Source organism: Eubalaena glacialis, chromosome 16 (assembly GCF_028564815.1).
Source record: "Eubalaena glacialis isolate mEubGla1 chromosome 16, mEubGla1.1.hap2.+ XY, whole genome shotgun sequence".
Classification (NCBI taxonomy): domain Eukaryota; kingdom Metazoa; phylum Chordata; class Mammalia; order Artiodactyla; family Balaenidae; genus Eubalaena; species Eubalaena glacialis.
The window spans coordinates 11633554-11649392 of NC_083731.1; the positions used below are offsets into that span (position 1 = coordinate 11633554).

Consider the following 15839-nt stretch of genomic DNA (forward strand, 5'->3'; position numbering starts at 1 on the left):
CACCTTGGGATCATATAAAGCATTAATGGCTGATGGTGAAGGGGACCTCCAGGCCTGAGCTTACTTAGAAGGGCCTTTGGGCTCTTCAAATTCTTCTCGAATAAGAAGCCCCACATTTTCATTTTCCACGGGGCTCTGAAAATTACGTAGGCAGTCCTGAACAGATCATGTAGATTATGGCAAATTACATAGCCAGTCCTCAACAGAATCATTGCCCTTTTAGACACTGGACCTTTTTCCCAAGTGGAAAGGGATTCTGCCTTAAGGTTTCCACCAGGAACAATGTAGGGGAGGCCACGCCAGTCCTCTTTGTGCTAACCACAGATTCTCTTTGGCCCTGTTCCTCTGCCATTCATCCTGGCCCACATTCTTCTGGAGCCTAAGCCTGGAAAAAGGCATTTAGAGATCAACATTTTTCTGCTATGAGAAATTTTATATTTTTAAGAAGCATAACCCTTTTCTAAGCTCAATTTTTACCCCTGATTCTCATTTCTTTCATTGTCGACTGTATCCCCCTATCTGTTTAAACTCTGTGTTTGTATTCTTATTACTATATTTCCTAGAAAAATTGTGTAAATTTTGCTAAATAAATCTTTTCCAAAGGAAACTGGCTTTTAGGTCATATTTCAGCTAGTCAGTTTTAACCAGGTAGACATTTTAAAATCATGCAGAATTCCTGCCTAATTTCTGCTTTATTGGCTCATTGAAAAGCCTTACCTACAATGGAAATAATTGAGGAGAAAGCTCTAGTTACTTCCTCAGATACATTCTTGATACACAAGTCCCATTGGAGCATGTTTGGAGAGATAAGTTATCTAGGAGTACATCTCTATTTGTGTTTCTGTAGCTCATCTGTGACATGAACTTTAACTCACTTATCTTGCAGGAATATTGTGGGAATTCATTTGATAAGGTCAGAATCGTTTCAACAACAGCACTTTTAAACCAAACAATTATGATTATGTGTTCACTGTGATTATATATGGTCATTATTTGATTACATCTAGTATAGAAATAATAACAGGTTGTTGAGATTCAGTGATATTAGACAATTTTCACTCCACATCAGTTGCCAGCTCTCTTTTATTAAATGATGACACAACAAGCTTAGACTTTGTAATACAAACTGCTACAAAGAATATTAACAAAATTCTGAACTGCACATTACAAAACGAAAAATGAGATGAACAAACATCATTTGCCTTTTTGGTGTCAGTCAACCTTTGTAGTTTATGAATGGTGTTCACAAACTAGAGCACAACTGCTGGTGATGAGCAGTTAAAAGGGAGGGAAAATCTGAGGCTAATTCAAAAAGAGAACTTGGTGATGAAAATATCTCCTTAGCCTTGGGGTAGGGAGTTTCATCTCGCAATCTGAACCCTCTCTGGGTGCATAGTAAACAGCTCTGACAACAATTTCTTGAAACATTTTATCATTATTTATTTTTTAAAAATTTATTTATTTATTTACGGCTGCGTTGGGTGTTCGTTGCTGCATGCTGGCTTTCTTTAGTTGCGTCGAGCGGGAGCTACTCTTCGTTGCGGTGTGCAGGCTTCTCATTGCAGTGGCTTCTCTTGTTGCGGAGCATGGGCTCTAGGTGCACAGGCTTCAGTAGTTATGGCATGCCGGCTCAGTAGCTGTGGCATGCGGGCTTAGTTGCTCCGCGGCATGTGGGATCTTCCCGGGCTCAAACCCATGTCCCCTGCATTGGCAGGCGGATTCTTAACCATTGCACCACCAGGGAAGTCCCTATATTCACCTCTTGAAAGGATCTCTGCAACATTAAAAAAATGCAATTTGTATTCCTTTTCCTAGAAAAATGGTGGCAAACTGTTGGTGCTGCCCTTTAAAGAAAGGTGGATAGAATGAATATGGCTGGTAACAAATGCTAATTTAAAAACTGATGTCTTTTTTTCCAGCTAATTTAATTTAATATTCTCCTCCTACTTTATTATTAGTCTTGTAGCAAAGTAACTATTTACTATAAAAAGGATAGTTCAAACCTGAAATGATGCTCTATGCTATAGTCTAATACAGTTCAATTATAAGTACTAATGATTATAAGAAATGTAGGAGACAACTGGATATTACATAATGATTTCATATTTGAAAGGGTATTGAATGATGTCCTTTTAAGTGTTCTTTTATGGCTTAAAAAATTCCATTTTGTTGACATCCTCTTTCAGAGTATATTGAGACATTTCATAATCTTTTTAAGAAATAGAGTTTAGAATATTTTCAACTCTTTGTTAACACTTGACTCTTATCTAGAGAGTTTTAAAGTATAATCTGAATGTGAAGCCTCAGGAAAAAAAGATATTCAATAATTTTGGGGAAATATTATTTTTATGAAAAGTCCTGAATGGCCCATGTCTTTATATATTTTGAGGCAGATACTGTTAGGTGCATACAAGTTTAGAATTGTTATATCCTCCTGGGGAATTGAAGTTTTGAACTTTAAGTTATTCTTTAGTAAATCTCTTTAACTCTGTAATGATTTTTGCCCTAAATCTCTTTACTTTGATCATAATATAGCTATGCTAAACTTTATTTTGGTTAGTATTTGCCTAGTATAAATTTTTTCTATCCTTCTATATTCCACCTTTCTTTTTTTTATGATTTAGGTGTATCTCTTATAAACAGCATATATATGGTTTTTGCTTCTTAATTCATGTTGTCAATCTTGGTCTTTTACTGGGAGTATAAGTCCATTTATAATTATTGTTGTTACTAATATATTGGGATTTCTTTTTACCGGCTTATTTTATTTTTTCCATTTGTTGCACTTTTCCTATATTTTTACTCCCTCTCTTTTCTTACTTCCTTTTCTACTGAATCATTTTTTTCCATTTTTACTTTTTCACATTACTAGTTTGGAAGAGAAACACTCTATTTATATACTATGAACATCCTAGACAGTTACATTTAACAAATTCTAAACCTAATCTGTATTTTCCTCATGAACAATATAAGAACCTGCACATACTGTCCTGTCAAATACCATCCTGCTTTATATATAGTTGTTTGATATTTGAGGTTGATTTAAGCTCCACAAATTAGGCATCACTATTTTTGTCTGATATAGTATTTATTTAGATATGCTTACATATTTATTAGTTTATTTGTTCACCATTCTTTCTTCTATCTCAGATCTCTCATTTGGAGTAAATTTCTTCTTGCCCAAAATAAATCCTCTTTTTCTTGTATTGAAATGTAATTCACATACCATAATATTCACCCTTTAAATTGTACCATTCAGTGGTTTTAGTATATTCACAAAGTTGTGCAACCATCACCACTATCTAATTCCAGAACATTTTTTTTTGCACCAATAAGAAACCCCATGCCCAACAGCAGTTACTTCCAGTTACTTCCTCATGTTCCCTTCCCCCCAGCTTCTGGCAACCACAAATCTACTTATTCTGGACATTTCATATAAACAGGATCATGCAATATTTGACCTTTTGTGTTGGCTGCTTTCACTTAGCATAATGTTTTTAAGGTTTGTAGCTGTTGTGGCATAAATCAGCTCTACCTCTCTTTTTATAGCTGAATAATATTCCATCATGTGGATATACCACATTTTGTTTATCCATTCATCAGTTGAGGGACATTTGGGTTGTTTCCACTTTTTGGCTATTATGAATAATGCTGCTATAAACGTTTATGTATGAATTTTTATGTGGATATATGTTTTTAACTCTTTTTGGTACATACCTAGGAGTGGAATTCCTGGGTCATATGGTAATTCTATGTTTAACTTCTAGAGGAAGTGCCAAACTATTTTTTAAAGTTTTATAATTCTACCAGTAATATATGAGGATCCTAATTTCTCCACATCCTTGCCGACATTTGTTATTGTCTGTATTTTTGATTATAGTCATCCTAGTGGGTGTGAAGTGGTACCTCCCTGTGGTTTTGATTTGCAATTTCCTAATGATTAATGATGCTGAACATCTTTTCATGTGCTTATTGACCATTTGTATATCTTTGAAGAAGTATCTATTCAGATCATTTGTCCATTTTTTAATTAGGTTGTCTTTTCATTGTTGAGGTGTGTTTTTTTAATTTTTTAAAACTTTTATTTATTTTAAAATTTATTTTTGGCCATGCCACACAGCTTGGCTTGTGGGATCTTAGTTCCCTGACCAGGGATTGAACCCCAGGCAACCGCAGTGAAAGTGCCAAGTTCTAACCACTGACTGCCAGGAAATTACCTATAAGTGTTTTTTTAAAAAAAATAAATTTATTTATTTATTTATTTTTGGCTGTGTTAGGTCTTCGTTGCTGCGCATGGGCTTTCTCTAGTTGAGGCGAGCAGGGGCTACTCTTCGTTGTGGTGTGCGGGCTTCTCACTGTGGTGGCTTCTCTTGTTGCGGAGCACGGGCTCTAGGTGTGCGGGCTTCAGTAGTTGTGGCTCGCGGGCTCTAGAGTGCAGGCTCAGTAGTTGTGGTGCACGGGCTTAGTTGCTCCGCGGCATGTGGGATCTTCCCGGACCAGGGCTCAAACCCGTGTCCCCTGCATTGGCAGGCGGATTCTTAACCACTGCGCCACCAGGGAAGCCCTATAAGTGTTTTTTTTAAAAAAGTATATATTCTGAATACTAGACTGTAGTAATCAGGACAGTGTGATATAGGCAAAAGAACAGACAAAGAGATCAGTGGAACAGAATAGAGAGCCCAGAAATTGACTCCCATAAATATAGTCAGCTGATCTTTGACAAAGGAGCAAAGGCAATACAATGGAGCAAAGATTATCTGGAGCCAGTATGAACCAGTAGCACCCCACTCTCATGTGTGTATCTATCTACTCTCATCTACTTATCAATCATCTATCTAATCTATCTGTATTAAAACCCATGAGTTCACACTATACCTCCAAATCCAACCCAATACCACAGGGTTTATTCTAAAACCCTCTTTTCTATATTTGTAATTCCCTTCTCTGACAGTGAAAAACCTGGTTTTCATTATCAAGAATATATTACTTATTTGTTCAATCCTGGAATACACAGAAAGTCATCTCAGAATTGCTGACTGATACACCTTAAAAAAAAAAAAAAAGCCTACTTGTTCACATCTCTCTCTTTTTTTTTTTAAGAGTTCTTTTTGTCTTTAACCTAATGGTATATATTCCAAACACTGTGTTCAAAGGGTACTGGGTTTAGTTCATTTTATTTCCCCCCTTCAGTGTGGTTATATTATTCATTTGAAATAGAGTTCTGTCCATTGGTTTCTGTTTGTATTCCATTTTAGGGTTTTTCTCCATTCTTGTTGATTTTATTTCTTTTCTCTTTGTCGAGATTTTTAAAAATATGTGAAACATTAACAAAAAAAGTTAGAATTGTACAAAAAAGTATATTCAGAGAAGTGTCCCTGACTCCATGTTTCCCCATTTCTTCTCTCCTTCCTACCTTATTCCCACTGACCCCTTGAAGGTAACCAAACTTACAAATCTCTGTTTTATCCTTCTTATGTTTGTTTTTGAACAAGCATGCAGATACTAGTATATTTTCTTATTTTCCCTTATTTCTTACACAAAGGCAGCATACTTTAGATACTCTTTTTGTTTTATTTAAACAATATATCCTGAAAATTATTTCACATTAGTTGATCGACATCTTTCTCATTCATTTTTACAGTTGAATAATATCTCATTGTGTGTATGTACCATATTTTACCAGTCTCCAATATTGATATTTTCCAAAATTTTACTATTACAAGTAATGCTGCAATGAATACCCTTGGGTGTTGTATTTTATTATCATTTGAGGTGTATTTTCAGAGTAAATTCCTAGTAGTGGGACTGCTGGTTCAAAAGGTAAATGCATATATAGTTTCATTAGATATTGCCAAATTCCTCTGCATAATGGTTATATCACTTTGTACTTCTATCAGCCATGTGTGTGAGTGCCTGTTTCTCCACAGCCTTTCCAGTAGTGTTATGCTTTGTAATTTTTCCCAGTCTGATTGATGAGAAATTGTATATCAGCGTAGTTGTTTTTTTTTTTTTTTTAATAAATTTATCTATTATTTATTTTTGGCTGCATTGGGTCTTTGTTGCTGTGCGCGGCTTTCTCTAGTTGCGTCAAGTGGGGGCTACTCTTCGTTGTGCAGCTCGGGCTCTAGGTGCGTGGGCTTCATTACTTGCGGCTCGTGGGCTCTAGAGTGCAGGCTCAGTAGTTGTAGCGCATGGGCTTAGTTGCTCCGCGGCATGTGGGATCTTCCCGGACCAGGGCTCAAACCCGTGTCCCCTGCATTGGCAGGCGGATTCTTAACCACTGTGCCACCAGGGAAGCCCTCAGCGTAGTTTTAATTTGCACTTACTTTATTATAAATGAGGCCAAACATGTTTTCATATGTTTACTGATCATTTTATGTCTTTTCTGTGAATTGTTTGGTCATGAATTTTGTCCATTTTCCTATTGGGTGTTTGGTCTTCTTTCCCCTTAAAATTTAAAAGTGGAGAACTTTTAAGGGCCTGCAGTTTGCCAAACTGCTGGGAATGGAAGTTTAAGTGCTTGCTACTCAAAATCTGTGCATCTTCAGCATCTGCTTGGGTAAGGAATTTGACATCAGTGGGGAGCTTGTTAGAACTGTTGATTTTGGGTAACACACCTGATCTTCTGAATCAGAATCTGCACTTTAACAAGATCCCCAGGTGATTTTTATGCATACTAAAGTTTGAGAAGCCCTGGTCTCAATGATCTCTTAAATACCTCATATTTCATCTCCACTAGGAATCTCTCCTGAAAAGATAAAAGTGAAAGGGGATTATATTCCTCCAGTACCATTAACCCTAAGTGGTATCTGTAAACTTATTAGATTTGTTAGATTAATTGCATACCCTTCCCCCAGATGCTCTTCCTTGAAGGGCTGTGTCTTCTATTCATATTACCTAGTGGAATTTTAAAATGCTGGTTTTTCTAAAATTAATCAACCAGTGTTTTTAGAAAACAAGCATTATGAGAAACATTTAGACAATGAAGCACAGTATGATAGTTCTTAAAAAAAATTAAACATAAAATTATTATGTGATCCAGCAACTCCACTTCTAGGTATATACCCAAAACAACTGAAAGCAGAGACAGAACAGATATTTGCACACCCATGTGCACAGCAGCATTATTTACAATAGCCAAGAGGTGGGAACAACCCAAGTGTCCATTGATGGATGAACTGATAAAAATAACAAGTGATACACACACACACACACACACACACACACACACAATGGAATACTGTTCAGCCTTAAAAAAGTAGAAAATTCTGACACATGCTAAGTGAAATAAGCTAGACACAAAAGGACAGATATTGTATGATTCCACTTATATGAGGTACTTAGAGTAGTCAAATTCAAAGAGACAGAAAATAGAATGGTGGTTGCCAGGTACTGAGGGTAGGGGGAAGGAATAGGTACAGAGTTTCAGTTTAGGATGATGAGAAAGTCCTGGAGATGGATGGTGGTGATGGTTACACAACAATGTGAATATACTTAATGCCACTGAACTGTACACTTAAAAATAGTTAAAATAGTAAACTTTACATTATGTATAGTTTACAAAAATAAAAAAAAACCCAAATCTTTTCACCATTAGATTGTAAGAAACTTCAGAATTTTATTGTTATAAAATTTGACTCCTAGTAATGCCTTGTATACAAAAGGATTCAACATATTTTTTTTAATAAAATAAAGGGTTCAGCTTTCATAGGAAAAAAAATGAAGTACAAAACTAAAAGATGCTTATTTTAAAAAAATTCAATCAATGCAAAAATAAAGAATGAAAGCTCCCTCTGCCCTTCCCTGGATGCTAACACAGGACTGACTGCCCTTTACAGGTTACTTTTTATTTAGGCTAAAAACAGATGTGCTCTTTCAGGATACACCTGTAAGAGATTTTAAACTAATTAGGTATTATTAAGACACATACAAATCCTAAAGCAAACCTAACAAGGAAATGATGCAGTTAAGAGGTTATCATTAAAACATAGATAATGCTTGAATTATAAATATTTGAGTGTTGTACAGTCATTTATATGCAAATTTTCAAAACTGGCTGCAGTTATATTTCATCTCCACTACCTACTAGTATCATCCTTGGCAAAAAGGAAAGCTTTCTTCCTACAGTTTTGGTAAAACAAAAACGGGGTTACTCCCTCAAGCTATAGTAGGTGGGTTTATCTTCCACCACACTTTAAACACCATCCTCCCCATTCCATGCAGCATCCTCACCTGGAGCTGATGCTTCTCCTTCTATAAAGGTGTGACAGCCTCTCTCCAGGAGTTGATGCAGTAAGAACTCACAATTATAGGTCCACACTGGTGGGGATAAAAAAACAAAACAAAACAAAACAAACAAACAAAAAACCAGACTTTGGTAAGTGTATTACTTTCCGAGGACTGCTGTACCACAAACTGGGTCGCTTAGAACAAGAAATTTATTCTCTAACAGTTCCGGAGGCTAGAAATCCAAAATTAAGGCATCAGCAGGGCAATGCTCAAAGGCTCAAAGGAAGAATCCTGTTTCATCCAGCTTCTGGTGGGTGCCAGCAATCCTTGGTGTTCCTTAGCTTGTAGATGCATCATTCCAGTCTCTGCCTTTGTCATCACAGGCCCTTCTCTCTGTGTCTGTGTCTCTTCTCTTCTTATAAGGACACCAGTGATACTGGTCCAATATGACCTCATTGTAACTTGGTAACATCTGCAAAGACCCTATTTTCAAATAAGGTCACATTCATGGGTACTGAGGTTAGAACTTCAGTATGTCTTTTGGGGGGACACAATTCAACCCAAAAGTGTAAGGACCAAATTTCTGCTCAAAGTTAAACCTAAATGTCCCATTTGTTAACTCCACCAGGAAGAAGAGGCTCTGCTCTGAGTTGCTGGGAAAATCAGTCTTCCTGGACTTAGTTCACATTTCCATACCTCCTTCTCTGTCAGAACTTGTCCTTGTTTAGGCATTGTCAGTGACTACTGTCAGCACCACGCATCATCTCCTGCTTCCTAAATGAAAATCTGCCAATTCTAGAATATAATGAGTCAGTAAGCAAGCACAGAATTTAGGACTAGTAGAAATGGGTAAACTTTTCACTTTCCAGATATATGTGCTCTTTTCTGTGGGTGAAATTAGGAGATTTGGGGAACTCTTCACTTTCCAGATATACGTGCTCTTTTCTGTGTTCATATATTCCTTAAACAAAACAAAGCAAAACAAGGAAATGAAGGAAAAAAACCCCCACATTGTGTACTTCTGTTGTTTTTAATAATACAAAAATAATCTATTTGCAGTCTATGGAAGTAGATGTGGTTTAGAGAGTTAAGGTAACACAGTGGGGTAAAGATTAATGCTATCTGGAACTTCTTCAGGAGTCAGAAGCTCAAAGGGAAAAAATTTAGGATTCTCAGACTAGCACCTAACAGTTCAGGTAAGAACCGAACTCACATATCCCATGTAGCCCAGAGGTGTATATATGAGATGGGCATGGTCATATCAAGCAGCACAAGCTCCCCGTGAAAGCAGCGCCTTCTGCCTGTTGGGGTCACCCAGCCCTACTCCTGGAACAGAAGCAGCCTGGTTCATGTCTAGGCCACTCCCTCATTTCGCAGTAAAGGAAATGGTTTAGTAATTGTTTTTATAAGCACGCATGATTGTTTATCTTCCAGCCTGTCAGGCTCACTTAGTGCTACGTCCTGCATCCCAGGGCACTGGGAAAACAATCCAATCCAGCAAGCATTTATTGAATACTGACTGCATGCCTAAACTCCAGGCTTATTATGGGCCAGACCTGCCCATTAAGTCCTGAACGGTGGTGTTTTGCTTTCTACATTAGATTGGTAGTTTTCCCACTTTAAGATTACGGTATTTGACTTTCTGGCAGGGTGGGACGCCACGGGCGGCCTCCTTCGGAGCTGATGTCTGCTAGGAGGCCTCAGTGCACTTGGGTAGCACAGGCACGGGAGATTCCCCTGAAGGCGGGGTCCACAGTGCCACCGCGCGCGCAGGTAAGGAGCTGTCTATCAGCAGGCGATGGGCGTGGCCTGCGCAGACCGACCAATCAGCAGACCCACCCTTAAGGCAGTCTCCCCGCCCAAGCCCAAACCACGGAGCATGCGCCATGGGCGCTACGCAAATTCCTCTCTCCCCGCGCGCCCTCTCCGCGGCGAGGTCAGAGTTAGGCTGCTCCGAGTTTCCTCAGAAAAGAGGAGAAAAGGAGAGGTGGGGCCCGTTAGGGATGGGGAAGGCGGAAAGGCGGTGTGAGGAAGAAGTTCCTCAGAGTCGTGGCTGTCGCTAGCAGCCGCCAGCTCCCGGGTCATGTTGGGCCCGCAGGCCGGCGCTTCTGGGTTTCCCGGGCTCCGCGCCCAGCGGTCCCGCCCGGCCGCGGAGGCGCGGCAGATGGGCACGTCGTGTCCCCTCAGCCCCTTGCAGGTTATTGTCCTAAGTTTACAGAGGAGCTGGGTCAGGCTCAGAAGTTTTGATGGTGACTCAGTAGCTCGTCCTTGCGGGCCAGGGTCTGCGTGACTCATCCCGGACCCTCCCTTCGGCTCCAGAGGCTTCCACCGTTCGCGCGACGCCTCTGGGGGCGGAATAGTGTTTTGAGACGAAGCGCCGCCACGAGTGCGCGCGGTGCTCCACGCCGGGTCCCGGGCAGGGGCGCTCCGTCCCGCTCCGCACGGCCCGGGCTTCCGAACGGCCCTGTGCTCTTCGAGTGCCACCTTCCTGAAACCTCCGTCCCTTCAGCAGCCCCGGGGGGGGAGTGGCGTGGTGCCACCGAACCCCGACCCTGCCGGTGACCGCGGAGTCCCCAAGATACTGGGGCTTCGCGGGCAAGGAACCCAGGGTCCCAGTCTATAGGCACCGGCTCCGAGGACTTGGCGACCCGGGAGGGCGCCGGGTCGCGCGCCTTCCCGGCGGCTTGCGCGGCCCTCGCCTCGGGTCTTCGGACGTGCGGCCTGGGGAGCAGTCGGACCAGGGAGGAGGCGCCCCCCGGGGTCCCTACCTGCCCCGCCAGGGGCCCGGGCCAGCGCGCTGCCAGCGTCCCGCTGCCCGCCTCCCGCGCCGTAAGTCACCCGCCGCCCGACCTGCAGGGCCCGCTGTCCCGCCGCGCCGGCCCCTCCTCCGCCCGCCCCGCCCCGCGCCGCGCCGGACACCCCGCCCCGAGGAGGCGGCCCGGCGAGCGGGCGCCGAGGGAGGCTGGTGGCATGGGGGAGCCGCCACCGCGGCCACAAGCACGATTGCCCCTAGCGAGCCCCGGCGCCGCTTGGAGCGCGGGGGACCGCGGGATCCTAGGGGGGCGGCTCGGGGCGTGACACCGAGCGGAGGGCGTGGCTCGGGCTGCGCCGCCCGGACGCGCGGCGAGCGGCGGGGGGAGCGGGCGGCGGCGCCGGGGGCCGCGGGCGGGCCGGGACGAGCGCCAAGGGCGCACCTGGCGGCGGCGCGGCCCGGCCGGACTGCCGGAGCAGGCTCGGCGGCGGCGCTGGTGGCGAGGATGTCGCAGCCGCCTCTGCTCCCCGCCTCGGCGGAGACTCGGAAGTTCACCCGGGCGCTGAGTAAGCCGGGCACGGCGGCCGAGCTGCGGCAGAGCGTGTCGGAGGTGGTGCGCGGCTCGGTGCTCCTGGTGAGTGCGGGACCACGGAGGGAGGGAGGGAGGGAGGGAGGCGGGCGGGCGGGAGGGCGGGCGGCCACCTCCTTCACGCTCCTCCAAGTCGGCGGGGCGGAGGCGGAGCCGCCGACCCTACTGGGTCTGCAGGATTAAGAGGTGGTGAAGGAGGGGGTTGTTGGACAGGGGAGAAGGGAAGGTCCTGGAGGGGCAGCAGCTCCCAGACCCCCACCCTGCGTCTAGGGGGTCCTCTCCCCACTGCGGCCCCTTCCCTCCGGGGAAATTTCCTGGGAATGAGATCGCCATCTCCCTCATCCCCCCTCCCCCCAACTTTACGTCCCTCTGCCGACTGAAAAATTACTCTCTCCTTTCCCCCTCCCTCCCTCCCTCCCACATTCCCCTTGCCCTCCCTTATTCTGGAGGGGCTTGGCACCTGTGGCCTGGAGGGGCGCAGGGGAGTGGAGGCGGGGGCTTCCTCTTCCAGTCCGCAACCCAGGGTGGGATATGGCCCTGCGGACCCTTTGGGTGGGCTGAGCTCCAGAGGGGAAGGGGTTCCGCATTCTCTCCTCCACTCCCTCCTCCTGGCCGGCATCCTGAGATTTGGCCGCCTCTTATCAAGGGTTAAGGGTCTTGATAGGAATCCCCGGTGACTTCAGCGTGGGTGCAAATTACTACGAAGTTTGGGGATTCGGAGCAAGCAGACCGGTGATTAATCTGGTCGTAGCAGAAAGTCTTTTGAGAATAGGCCTCTGGGTGTGAGGAAGATGAAGTTTTAAATCAGCTTTTCCACTGCCCGGGCTGGTCCTGCTGTATTTGGAAACGCAGTACACCCCATCACTTGGAAGGTGCGGAAGGGGAGCGATGTTTGAGCAGCAGCGTGCTTTCCTGGGTAGCTGGAAACTTTTAGCGGCTCCTTGCGTTGGCGCTGGCCTTTGTTTTCTTGAAGGGAGCTTGTTTGTGGGTGGGTGACTTGTGTTTGTTGGAACGATCCAGGAAGATTGGCCTTGGAAGTGAGTCTCTGGGCTTTGTGGGGCTGTGTGTGGGTTATTGTTGGGGTAGAGTGCTGGGTCCCTTAACACAGGGCCTGGCTCATCTTTTCGGTGGCAGATAGATGCCCTTTCTGGTCAGACACGGAATGACATGAATGATGGTTGTGGAGATTGGAGACGAAGCTTCACTGATTTCCATAGCTAGTCTGCTCAGTTTGATTTTTCTCTCAGTTGCTCTGACAGCTCCCTGTAGATTCCTCAAACGCCAATTTGTTCAGTAGTAAGGGATTTTATTTTTCTCTTTTTACTGAAGTTGATCATTTGATGGTAAGGAGTAGAGCAGGAGTTGAGAGTAGACCAAAACCTGGGATCTCTTCCATAACTTCAGTTGCTTTGGCCTCAGTAGTATATCCTGCATCTTCCTGACTTTTGCCAATGTGTGTATGTTAAGGAGAAAGCCCGCAAACATCTGTGGCATCTTTTTTGTTCTGGAAGGAAACTTAGTTCTTTTAACTGGGAGCACTGTCCTCATTAGAGATTTGAGGCAAAAGAAGAGTAAATAAAATCATGATTTCCGAAGTGCGGACAGACCCGGACTGAAAAGGAGGTCCTAGTTTGATAAGCCATTAGGCTGAGCACAGCACTGCTCGTTACTCACGTGCAACAGTCCTTGAATTCAACAGCCCTTCCTGTTGGAGGCTGGCCTACTGATAGTGACCTAGTAGTGTCCATTCCCATGTGCGACATACTGCTGCTGTGTTCTACCTCATGACACTTTAATAGTACATCTCTTTTCCCTATTCACCCTTAAGCATGAACAGCCAGACGTTTGGCTGGTGTCTCAACCCTTAGTGTTGTCTGTCTGTGATCACTTGTCTGATGAAACTTGTGATGAAACAAACACAAAATGCCGGAACGTAGGTGGGCCTCCTTGGGCGTTTGAAAGGCTCCCCCGCTGAACGGGAAATACACTGCAGTGATTCTGCATCGCAGATGGAACAATTTGCAATAGCTCACAGATACTAAAAATTACCCATCAACCTCACCCCTCACCTCCTGCCAGGTACTCTGCCACCGCCTGCTGTTTCTTGCTGCTCCCCAGTGTCTGCCAGGAAGCCACAGCAGGTGCACCTGTCTCGGCTTTGTTCTAGGAGCATCTAAGAAGGTACCCCTGATCCTTGCAGGAGACAGAGCAGCAACCAAGCTGGGGTTTGGAATCCCATGGTCCACCAATCCATGCTTGGATGGAAGTAGTACTCTGCTCTGTTTTTGACAGCTTGGGTCAGCGCTAATACAATGCTTACAGCATAGTAAACACACAGTAAATATCTCTTAACTAGTTGAATAATGTAGCAATTCTGTAGATGGACTAAAAGAAAAACGAACAGGGTATGGCTTTAACTAGCTCTTCTCGTGTTTCTAGTATTGATGAGTGGCTTTTAGTGAGATCAGAAACAACAGAATTAAATAGTTCAGTGGGTAATAAAGGCTGCCATTTAAAAAACAAGCTTTAAAGTGTAAAAGTAAGGTGTACTCATAAATTTTTTGTTGTTTGATAGGTTCATTTTTCATAAGCTCAGGTGTGTGGGGCTTTTTTTTTTTTTTTTAAAGTGTATTTTTTTTTAAGGTCTTTTTTTTTTTTTTACTTACTTACTTAATTAATTAATTTATTTATGGCTGTGTTGGGTCTTCGTTTCTGTGCGAGGGCTTTCTCTAGTTGGCGGCAAGTGGGGGCCACTCTTCATCGCGGTGCGCAGGCCTCTCACTATCGCGGCCTCTCTTGTTGCGGAGCACAGGCTCCAGACGCGCAGGCTCAGTAGTTGTGGCTCACGGGCCCAGTCGCTCTGCGGCATGTGGGATCTTCCCAGACCAGGGCTCGAACCCGTGTCCCCTGCATTGGCAGGCAGATTCTCAACCACTGCGCCACCAGGGAAGCCCCTGTGTGGGCCTTTAAAAATGGTAGTGTATTAATTTGTTTGAAAACCTTGAAAAAAAAATACAAAAAAGCAGAGAGAATAGCATCACGAACCTTCATAATCCATCACCCAGATTCAGTAATTATCAAGATTTTGCTAAACTTGCTTTAACTGTCCCCTTTTCCCCCTCGTTTTTTTGTGTGGTTGTGAGTGCCATGCCTCCCATCATTTCACCCCTATATAATACCCAGTGTGTATTATTAAAAATAGGGATATTTTCTTACTACAATGCCATTATGTTAAAGTTTGCAATAATCTGTTGACATACTATTCAGATTTCCCAGATTGCCTAAGAAACATCTTTTAATGGTAGTTTGTTCTAATCAGTATCCTAACAAGTTTTGCTGGCTTTTTCAAATGTGGTTTACTCTTTCATGAGCCTTAGAATTATTAATGACAGAGTGAACCCTCCCTGGGGTCAGGAGTCCTGAGTTTTAATCCTAGAGGTTTAGTAGTGCAGAGCGTGGCCTCTGAAGTCAGAGCACCTGGGTTGTAATTCCAGCTCTACCCCTTACCAGCTGTGCAGTCTTAGGCATATAACTTAGCCTTGGTGTGCCTCGGTTTCCTCATCTGTAGAGTAGAGATAGTAATCATACTTACTTTATATGGTTGTTGGGAGGATTAAATGAGCAATAGAGGTAAAACTCTCAGATGGTGCCCAGCTGATATTCTGCCAGCTACTTAAGTCACCCTGGGCTGTCGCTTAACTTCTCTGAACCTCAGGGCTCCTGTTCTGTTAAATGAGGAGGTGTACTAGATTGTTCTAGAGTCCCTTTCCTTACCAACAGGATTCGATTCTAAGATGCTTTTATAAGAGTAGCAGAGGTACTACTAGTAATATTCTTAACTGTAGGAAATGTAATTTATGATTTTGGGTAATGAAAGAAGAATCCTCACAATTCCAGAATTAGCTGTCCGTGATTGAGAATAGTCAGGAGGGGAGCATGTTCAAAATATATGCAAGCTCAGGAGAAAAACTAGAAATAATTCCCTGATTAGGGTTGAGTTGCGATTGGGCCTTTCAGATGTATTAAAGATAGCATCATAATGACCTAGGTCTAATGGAGTATACCACCCGAGGCCTAAAAATATTTTTTTCTGAAAGATTTGTGTAAATATTGGGACAGGGCACTTTGCATGGGTTTGCTGGCTCGATCGTGCTTGGGTATTGATGTCCAAGTCATCTGGCTGCCGGCTTCCTTGCCGATCTTATCTCAGCGTGCTCAGCTTCAGGCTCTCCTTTGACATCAAGCCCCTGCTGATGACACCATTGCACA

The 15839-nt window shown here is 43.7% G+C and overlaps 1 protein-coding gene across 12 annotated transcripts in view; it reads left to right on the forward strand.

Moving 5' to 3' along the window:
• Window positions 1–11408: 11408 nt before the first annotated feature.
• Window positions 11409–15839, forward strand: part of DOCK9 (dedicator of cytokinesis 9) — a 285850-nt gene continuing 281419 nt past the window's right edge. For all 12 annotated transcript variants that reach the window (XR_009697557.1, XM_061171127.1, XM_061171131.1 and 9 more), the window contains exon 1: window positions 11409–11615. Coding sequence is in view for 11 of the 12 variants with exons in the window: in XM_061171127.1 (XP_061027110.1) it covers window positions 11487–11615 (129 nt within the window). In the remaining variant the exon portion in view is untranslated. The remainder of the gene's footprint in view (window positions 11616–15839) is intronic.